This window comes from Convolutriloba macropyga, chromosome 14, assembly GCF_964194025.1.
Source record: "Convolutriloba macropyga chromosome 14, txConMacr16.3, whole genome shotgun sequence".
Classification (NCBI taxonomy): domain Eukaryota; kingdom Metazoa; phylum Xenacoelomorpha; order Acoela; family Convolutidae; genus Convolutriloba; species Convolutriloba macropyga.
The window spans coordinates 36,448,563-36,459,528 of record NC_134481.1 but is presented as its reverse complement, the minus strand read 5'-3'; the positions used below and the strand labels follow the sequence as shown (position 1 = coordinate 36,459,528).

The window sequence follows — 10,966 nt, the reverse complement described above, 5'->3', positions numbered from 1 at the left end:
GTTTTGGTCATATTTTGTGTAATTTTTTTCTTAAATTCTAACCAATTTTGCAATCATTTGAAGAAATTTGCCTGAAAATTTCGCTAGTTTTTGTTGAAAATTGTGCATTTTTTTTAAAATGGCATCAAATATGCTTCTTCAACCCACTTAATCAAAATTAGGAGAAAATAAAGACGTTTTAGCAGACGCAATCGTTTGTCACTCAGATGAAAAAAAAATTTAATTGCGGTTCCTGTAAAAGTGTTGTCAAAATCAATTTTTGTGGGCCTTTTCCTAAATTAACTCAATTTTTATCTAAAAGGAATAATTTTTTGCTTTATTGAGATTTTTCAGCCAAATTATTTTTTGTAGAGGGTTGTTCCAATAAAAAAGTCTGATTGCGTTAGGGTGCAGTTTTTTTTTTAAAAAAATCACGTTTGGTTTTTCTTTAAAGCCAAGAACTGACAAGTGAGATTTTATATAGAAGTTAAAATAATGAGAGATTGCATTAACGGTCAATTGACTTCAAATGAACGTATTCGGTTTTTCTTCAGAAAAAAGATAAAAGTTTTTATCTTTTCAACAATCCTCATGTAAACTTTTAAAGACTTCTCGAAACTTGCCTGCAGTTGGGCTCTGATTCTAGACTTGTGAGTTAGTCTCATTAATCAAAAATTCAACTGACTATCTAAATAAGTGATATTAAAACTAACAAATAGTGCTTTTATTTCTGATGCTTTGAACTATTCGGTAATCAATTGTTGTTATGATTTTAAATATTTTTATTTTTAAAAAAATCTTAATATTGATGACAGTTCCCAATTTTCCAGCTATAGGGGAATCTGTTTAGTGTTTTAATGTTTTAACTAATGATCTTTTGCCTTTGACTCCACGAGTTTTTATTACTATTTGCTTATATTTCTAATATTTTTATTGGATTCTTGTCGCAATATAAAATTATTGACATTTTTTGTCTATATTTGATGTTCTTTCTGAAATCATGAGATTTTCCGTATTCTTACATGTGTCAGTGGCTTTTCAATGGCTTTTCTATTGATCGAACTCAATTAATATCTTCAGATGACAGCTCATTGCTTTCATGAATTTAGATTTAATTGTTTTCAAAAAATGAAATTATTGGTCGAATTGTGATTAACTTTTTCTTTTTATCAGATATGTTTATGTACCAGTTCTGTACACTGGTTCTGAAAACATTTGAGCTATGTTCAATTCAATAAAAACTATTTACACTTCCCTTAGAACGTAAAACATATTGGTCTTCATTTCCTGCCACGATAAAGAAATTTGATTGCGATGGAATATATTGTATTCTTATTACAGTGATCCAGCTCAATCAATTCAATTGACTTGGACGTTTGTACGATGACTTGGGTTTTTTGGCAAAATCTTGCATGTCTTTGAAAGAAAATTTTGTAAGAGTATCCATGTTCCTTCAAATTCCGACATGTTGGTCGTTCAGAAATATGCCATATTTCTTTGGAAAAGGTACATTTACTCGAGTAAATTTACATGAATTTGCCTCTCAACAACAGGTCAATTAGACAGAAGTTAAAGAAAACCTAATTTGAAACAAATTGCATGAAAGCTGTTACATTACTAGTTGCGCATTCAGAAGAAAAATTGCAAATTAGTTTTTATTGATAAGATGGCTCTTGAGAAAATTTGATTTCTGAATCGTTTCTTTAAGAATTCAACAAAATGGAGAGATTCGAGAGTGAATTATAGACTTTGAAGATTTTTTCAGTGCTGTCCGCAAAGAACAAAGGTGTACATTTTGCGCTAAAGTGTACGTTTGCATCGTAATGTGCATATTTTTGTATGAAAATTTAGCATTACTATGCCTCGTCTTGCATTTTAAAATAGCAATTTGAAATCGACTGTTGATAAAAAAACAATTTGACCTGAGTTGGGTTAAAAAGTTTGGAATTCTACCCTACCGGTCTATTGTTGTAATAAATTGGTTGTCAGAACCTAAGGGCTTAAATTATATTATGGATTAAATTAAAACCCATCACTCATGTCTGACAGGTAGTGACCAACAAAGCTTCAAAAAAAAAAACGAAGTCAATAGATTTTAAGATTCTTAGCCAGGACAGCTTGTCCAAACTAAAGAACTCATCGAAGCTCGACGAATAATTTCCATTACTGGGACAGTAAAATCGTTTACAAAAGAAACAAATTAGAAAATTTGGAAAAAATGTAAGATTTGGTAAAAAAAAGTGACCGAAGATTGTCGAAGAGTTAAATTACCAAAAGAAATCTTCATGCAGATGTGAGATTAAATAAAACGTAAGGTGTTGTGGTATTAATCAGTTATTTAATTATCGTTAATCATATTGTACTAATTGGATTGCAGAATAATTTATCAGTTTATCATTTTGCTCCTCAAGTTTCGTGTTCTTCCAGCCAGCTGGAATTGAAATTGTTGGTTGAAGTTAAATTGGCTGGACTAAGTATATTACGTCATCCACTCATCAAGTTCAAATTGGCATTTTTCTCGTCGTTTCCATTTGGGAAATAGTTTCCAAACGGTCTTTTTGTCAGCCCGTGTTTCCTAGATGTAACGTCAAACTGGCGATCAGAGTCAAGAACAGGTGGCCAGACATAGGAAGCTGTAATTCTGGTCGCGGGTGGTAATCTTTGGAGCGCCTTTAGAATTCTGGCTGTGTATCGGATGTCAGGCATCTTTCTTTCAAACTGATCTAACCAATATTCTTTTTCTGAAACAAAAAAAAATTCTTAGCCATTCGCAATTTTTGTCTGAAACTCATAAAATGCTCAAATTTTGCATTTATTTGTAAATACTGATCTCAGACTTACAATTTATCTGTTATAATTTGACTGGGGTGGTTATCAACACCATTTATGTTCTTAGATATATCCTTAGAGAAAAAAAATTAAGGGATAATCAGAACCAGAAAACAGCCCAACTTAATCAATTAGCTTTGAGTTCATTAGTGACAATTTACACAAGACTTTGTTTATCTAAGCAGGATAAATTAAACATCTTCAAAAAAGGCAACAATTTTTATAGAGTTTAAAGCGTGTTTTTAGAGAAATAATTTTTTGCCATCGTTGATATGCCTATATACATTGAAACAAAATTGACGACAAATTTGTTTCTGATAATTTCCTGCAGACAATTTAGGTCCTAATTATTTTATGCAACCTTAAAAGCCTCAAACAGAATTGTCTAAAAAATAACAATTGAATTGATTAACGTTATGTCAACCTTAGTAATGGCATCTTCAATACGTAAAAGCTGGTTTTCTTCGCTTAAAAATGAAAGATAACCTCAAAATTGGAAATTATAATTATAAGATTTTCAGTTATAATAATATCTCATTATGTGTTCAAGGCAATGTATTACCCTTCTTAAACGGTAACTAAATTGATTCGTGTACGATTTAGTCCTAATTGCAGTTTTGTTCTCGAAAAAGAATTCACGTCAAGCAATTCCCGGGTCAAGGATTTTGCTGAAATTTTTACCGGAGATAAACTGTCACAACTCCTAATTGTTTTCTGGAAAAGTTTGGGATACTGCTGAGTCAGCAATAGATATTTAAGCGCAAGAGATAGGCAAAAATTATGTGCTGATTGTGCTGAATTAGAGCTGAACAAAAATAATTCAACTCTATTTCAACATAATCAGTTTTTAGTTTTGTGAGGATTTTAGGTTTCTCAGCGCCTAGGAAAGACAAGTTAGCCATTGGAGCAGATTCTCAGTACTTTTGCAGCCCTGAAAAATGCGGGAAAAATAAAGGAAGGTACTGAATTTTTTCTACAAACGAATCAGTGAGAATGCTGATTTGGAGCTGAAAATATTGCGGGGAAAATGCTTTGGCTGAGTTTTGGATAATTTTTACAAAATTTTCAGTTCTTGGCGCTAACACTTAACAGTAGAATTAGCCATCGGACAAACAGAATCAAAGTTTAAACTTAAAAACTTAAAATTTGTGAACTCGGACAAAGTTAAAACTGAAAACCTGAGACCGAAAATCTGTACAACGCCTCTCTCATTTTAGGAGGGGAACCCGGAGCAAAAAAATTTTTAGCACGTGGTTAGAGTAATGTTAAGGCGATTTACTGACCCAATGAACAAAAAGAATACTAACTATATAATTGGTTATTATCACCTATATAGTGAAAATGCGCACTTTCTTATATGTTTATTGTCATTTTTTAATGTGTAAATGTTTCCTTCATGATCTCTTAGATGATCATATAATGTCAAAACCATTCTTATGAGAAACCTAACGGCTCGCAGATGGCATAACCAGCACCACCTTAGACACTTCAGATATTTAGCGCAGTTGTTTTACCTTTACGATGTGAAAAGTGACTTTAAGAAACCAATGTGTAAACATAATGCTATAGATACTATTTTATATATTTCCTATTTCAACCAGTTTTTAACAGTGATTGCAAATTGTACTTAGAGCCACTAAAAACTGTCACGAAGAGCATTTTGCACTCGTTTTGACTGTAATTTGCCTCTCTAACTACTTTTTACTAAATTTTACTAGATCGTGAAATTGGCAAAGTTTATCAAATAGTTGAGAGTTGAGACTTCTTACGAGAAATTAGCATGAACACTAATAATTGACAGAAATTTTACAAACTTCATAACAAGATTGCACAAAATTCATCATTTAGGGTTTTCTGAGCTTCAATCAACTAAATTACAGTCCTTTAAATGGCCGAGCTAATAATATTTTCAACGAGAATGTTGATCGATTGCAGTCGAAGTAAGAAACCAGGTCAGCGTAAAACTTGAGAACAAGGCTGCAAAAATTGGATTCAGCCGAGATTTGTGAGCAGTATGAACATCAGGTTTTTTGATATATTATGGTTTTATCAGCACTTTTCAGAGCTTTTGAAAATTTTTCAGTTTTTTGCACCAAACACAAACATTACGCTGTCCGCAGTAGTTGAAGCAACGTTTGAGGACTGAAAAAACTCCAGAAAATTTTCGCCTTGACCAATTTTTAGCGTGTTAACCATTACGTCAGAAATTTCATTTGTTCTATGTTAAGGTTATATATCAGCTGGTGATAGCTACACTTTAGAAAAATTTTTTTTCTAATCATGCTGCAAGTTCTCTGGTCATCTTTTGTTATCCCTACTTCTCATTCCACGCGTGTTTAAATCTTTTTTTGCTTAAAAACGCTTACCCGTGCAAAAAAGCTATCAGTTTGCTATTTTTGCGTTCCAATTTGCTACCATGTAACTGATAACACATACAATTTTTTTTTCTCGAACGCTTTTATTTAAAATTTTTCATTACATTCTAACGTTTTCCAGGGAAACACTAAAAGTAGACAGATGTCATGAATTCAGTGACACAAATTGACTTATCAAGTTGACCTGATCAGTTTTCTTTCGGCTAGCGGAACCTTTGGCTGTATGATTCTCTTTTGTTTGGGCATCTTCACGTTCTCATAAACAGCATTAGTCCGCAAAGCCAGTATCGAATCGTAAAGGGGAATTTTACCTTAAATTGCAAGTAAAAACTTTGCTGTATGTTAGTGCATGGCAAAAAACAGATGCAGCAAACTTTACTTAATTTTTTATGTTTTTGTCTGTTGTTAAGTGAGATTTTGAGGAAAACAATTGTGGTTAATAGTGGAAGTTTTTTTCTGACGAACTGCAAAATTTACTTACAAAAAATTTGAATATCCTATTCTCAGTTTTATGCATTTAACCGTGCGTAATATAATCAATACTTTCGAAATTTATAATAACTTATAATACTTCCAAAAGATTGGTTTTTTTCATTAACAATTTGGCCAATTTTAGTTAAGTAACAGTTACAGGTCTCAAAATTCCCACTTTTGCCATCTTTTATCACTTCTGCTGTAATGTGAAATTATTTTGAAAACTTTGAAGTAGTCTAAATAACTGTTTTGGTCTTGTATTGGTATTGACAAGGCGTACGTGCACAAAAATGCAGCGGACAACAACGGTGATTATCTGCAAAAATTCACTTTTGTCACTTTTGGAAGTCAAAATTCATCGAAAAATGTTTTCATTTAGAATAGGTTTTCAGTCATGTTGGCGGTTTTTCAAAAATAACCTCTAAAAATATATTTGATAATTAAAACGCCATCCTTTTTGCTTGAAAAATAGTAGTTGACACAGTGCCCTTCCACGAAAAATTTTGTAGGCTAAGGAGATGTTTTAGAATTAGCGGTTATAAATGCATTATTTATAGATTAAACTGAATTAATATAAACAAAAAAGTTACGTCAAATACAAGAAATGTGCCTTTGTGTGATCTAATTGTCATTTTTTTTGTTTTATTTGGTAATAAGTCTAGCTAGTGGCGTTTTATGTTTCTAAATAGCTGAAAATTTTTAAATTTCTTTTGTTTTAATTGACTTTAGCTATTTTTAGTGTGGGCGTGACGATCATTTTTAATTGTAGGTTCGTTTTTGTTCACGATCTAAGTTGTCAAAATTGATTGAATAAACTGTTTCATTCTACGTGTTCAAACAACCGAACTACTGAACTAATTGTTCAATTTGTACTATACAGTTAAAACAACCTTCACCCGATGCTTGCGTAATCTTAAGAAATTGGATCTCCCACCAAAACCACCACCACCAGATTCTAATTTTCATTTAAATTAAAATGATTATTGAGTATATAAATGCTCAAAGTGGCAACCCCCCCCCCCCCCCCCCCCATTTCAATTACTTCTCATTCTTACGTGCCACGTCTCTTATGTGTAAGCTAATGAATATGTCAAGTTATGCTTACAGATTTTGACGTTCTTTAATTTAAGGAACTGTAGTAATTTGTGCATCAAATTAGTAGCAACAATTTTTTCTTGTAGCCCTAAATAAAGCGATATTTTATGGAACTTTTTCTGCCATAAACAAAAGACCGCGCCCAATATGGTACCATAAATAACAATAAAAAGAAAAATAACGCGTTTCTAGGAAACATGAAAATTTCGTCCCACACCCACCTGATTTTAAAATCAAGTTCAATGGATATGATGGAATATAGGCAACTAAACTCAGTTCATATCGAGCATTATATTTCTCTTATGCAACTTTTCATGCTAAAATTTTCATGTCAAAAAAAGTGAGTTCACGGAAAATTTTTTAAATATCACCTCCGTTAATATATACCCGTACCTAACTCCAAGTGCGTTTCAGTACTTGGCCAGTATAAATGCAATTTCTCATCATTTTTGAATCATAGACTGACTCATGTCACTTTTTTGACTTGTCAGACTTGCGTTTAGTCTGATTTTACAATGATCAGACCTGGGACAAGTGCAAAAAATGGTCCGTACGAGGATCGAACCTACGATCTCCCGCTTCCTAGAAGTTTGTTCTCCTAGATTGTAAAAAAGACGGTATCAGAAAGTAATCACTCCTCTGCTCATCTCATCAAAATTGAAATGAAAAACAATCCAAATTTTAGTTTTGATCCTTTTTGTGTTTCATTGTTTCATGCTTTCAAGTTTCAGGATGATGAAATTGGTAGGCTCGGTTTCGTAGATGGAATATTCATAAACTACACTAATGTACTCTCATTTAAAATTTCATTCAATAAATTATTTCCGTTTTTTGTCTGATGACCAAAATGGTCTTAAAAAAGGAAATTATTTTGGTTACTTATTTCTTATTCACAAAAGAGTTTGTTTTAATTGATGATGATAATTATTTGTATCACTCAGAAACCAACCTCTGACCGCTATTGATTTTATATGCTTAAATTGGATTTGCATATTTACTGCTTCAGAGTGTTCTGCTATAGTGCGATCAATATTTGCAGCCTATATTGTAGTAATATTGCTCAACGGTTGACGAAATAACAAGAAAAAATTGTTTACGATATACGCAGATGACTTGTATAAAACCACGAGATTTCATTAACTCAATCGTACTTAGTGATATTCAAAACTACAAATAAAAACTGAAAAGAACTTTTTCCAAAAAAAAAAACACTTATTGGTTGTTTTAGACGTCAACTGGTGACATGGTTTTCGCAATATCCGCAGCAAATTTGTCAATGAGTCAGTTTTTGTGGCCAGTATTTAACAAATATGCACAGGGAGATTCGTTTACTAAAAAAATAAGGTAAAAATGTTCAAGTTCAACAGAGAATTTTGATAAGTTTCATAGAGCCGATTTATTATTAAATTGCAATAATTCATTTTAATCTACTTTGTCAAAAATAACGAAGAATTTTCTGTCGGAACAAGAAGAAGAAGCACAGCCCTTAGCGATATGCCTAGGCTTTGAGACGATAGCAACATCAAGTTTTTGTCTCCTAGCAGCTACCAGATGTTAGGCATTTGCAACCGAAGAACAGGAAACAAAAGAGGATGTTCAATTTTTGTGAGAGAAGGTTTGGTGAAAACTGTGACATAGAATATTAACAGCAGGATCTGCCAAGTGTTTACAATAAAATGAAAGCAAACTTGAATAAGGGTTGCTTGTAACCTAGACAGATAATTATAAAAAGTGGATTCATAATGCAAGATTTTAACCAAAAATATTAGCTCTCCTTACAAAAATTGTGCAAGAAGAAAAAATTTTCCAAATAAAAGTAAGCACAAATTACAATGAGAACGCAAAACGTAGAAAAAATATTCGAAATTATCAACAGAATAAGAACAACAACAGACTTTTTTCAACAAATGAAACGAACAAAAATTTTAACATTTTGGTTTACTAGCATTATAAAAACTACAGCTTAAAGATTAAATCCAAATCAATAAAATACAAACAGACTTACGCCCAGCAGATTCTTACGGAAAATCAGCCTAAAAATACTAAAACAGTTAATTAAAAAAACAGAAAATTTAATAAAGCCCAAAATACAATACAACCAACAATTTAATCTCAATGAAAGACAGTTAACTAATGTATTCACTCCTACTTATCTGGAGCACTTATTTTTCAAAATGAGCGTTTTTCTCAAATTGCTTTTAAATAGCAGTTGTGGAACTCCTGAACGAAGAGGCGAAATTTGCAGTAAATTATCGACCAATCAATTTGTTCGACCAATCAAAAAACTTTCTGCGCAAAACTGTTGGAATTCTCGAAAAATCCAAATAATAAAATCACAATTTAACTTCAATTGACGCCAAAAAAGAGTACATATGAAATTTTAGTAAAATTTAGTAAGGGCGTTAAACAAGATGGAGCAGACATTATTGCAGAAGTTGTTTCTTTTACCTAAAAAAACTTTTGATAATGTTACGTACACTATCTTCTCAGATAAACTAAACAACAATGGAGTGCAGGGTTATATCCTAATTTTTTTCAACTGTTTCTCACTGACAGGCTTTTTGTGCTTAAAATAAGAAAATATTTACTGCGATTTTGCGGAATTGGATATGGTGTACCGCTATATTCTGTGCTGGGACCATTTTGGCTTTTTATATTATATCAACTGTATAGACGATTGCTGCATCCTGAGCTGTTTGACATTCTACGCCCAAGATACTGTAGCTGAACAAAAAGGGACTCAAAAATTGAATGTTTCAGTAAAAATTTCACTCTGGTTGTTGATTACTTCACAGATAACAAACAGTCAGCGAACTATGAAAAATGATGCTCTATTAAAATGAATGCGAAGCAAAAGCCATCACAGAAACACCTAATAATAAAAGACAAAAGCTCAAAAAAGTCAACGCAGAAACATTCAACAACAAAATTAAACGAGAGTCGACGAGAATAATAAAAATCATGCACAACTGAAAATGCTCTCAGAAAAAGTTGCTTTAATGATAGTTCTGCGCACAAATCAATTTAAAATGTTATGCAGCTTTTATAAACATGCAATGTGTATGTTCAGCCAGTTGTTAAGAAATTTTAAAAAAGTCTAAGTCAATGTGCCTTTAGGTGTCATTAAAATTCATTCTTATTTGCTTCATTAGAGTAATATACATTTGCCAACTTTTTAAGATAGCAACTTGAATTTTGAGCAGAAAATATCAAAATGATTGTCTTAAGACGTTATTATATATATATATATATATATATATATATATATATACATATATATATACATATATATATATATATATATATATATGCATAAATATATATATATATATATATATATATACATATATATATATATATATATATATATATATATATAAACTAAATATATAAAAGCATAAGCATTAAAATGTGCTATAGTTGATACTACAATTTATCAATAAAAATAGACGCCGGCGTTAGTGGTTGTTTGCAGTTTGCGGCAGTCATTTGTTAAAAGTTATTTTGCAGCATTTTTATAGTGTGGGTTGTATAAGTTATTTTGAACTAAACAATTTCTTTTGCGGATTAAATAATTTAGATTTTCTAATAGATACATAGGTTACTGATTTTAACAAAATACCACGTAAAAAGCAGTAAAGAATTTGAGACTGTATAAATATGAAAACAAAACGAAATTTGCGTAAAAAACAAACATGTGAAAAGTTTTAACAATTGGGCTAGGTTTAAATCACTTGAAAAAAAATTCATGTTATAATGCGTCATAATTTCATCTAGTAATTAAAGGAATTCTTTTTTGAAATGTTGTTTATGTGAAATTTCGTCGCCTTTTTGCGGACTCTAGTCTCAAGGCCCATTTTCAGGCCATTTTGATCATTTTTCGTCCTTTCGTTTTCACCTGTTTTTTTTTCGCTCTAAATTTATCAAAAAATTTGTGCATTGTTAAGATTATGACAAACATGGGCTCACATTTTCTGTGAATACAAATTGAATAGATATTTCAGAAAAAAAAGAATTTATAGCATTTTGAAGAAGTTAAAAACATCGTTTGGGAAAATATATGCCCTGCGAGAATAGAGTAAAAATATATCAGAAAAAAACACCTCGGGAGCAGGAGATCGTGCGTTCGATCCTCATACGGAACTTTATTTTTGCAATTGTACCCAGCCTCACAATTGTAAAATCAGTATGAACGCACGTCTGGCACGAAAAAA

General features: G+C 31.5%; 1 protein-coding gene across 1 annotated transcript in view; it reads right to left on the bottom strand.

Moving 5' to 3' along the window:
* Nucleotides 1-2,228: 2,228 nt before the first annotated feature.
* The window catches only part of LOC142353168 (uncharacterized), a 33,457-nt gene continuing 24,719 nt past the window's right edge, over nt 2,229-10,966 (bottom strand). The window contains exon 2 of the mRNA XM_075405380.1: nt 2,229-2,720. Coding sequence (XP_075261495.1) covers nt 2,464-2,720 — 257 coding nt within the window. The 3' untranslated portion in view covers nt 2,229-2,463. The remainder of the gene's footprint in view (nt 2,721-10,966) is intronic.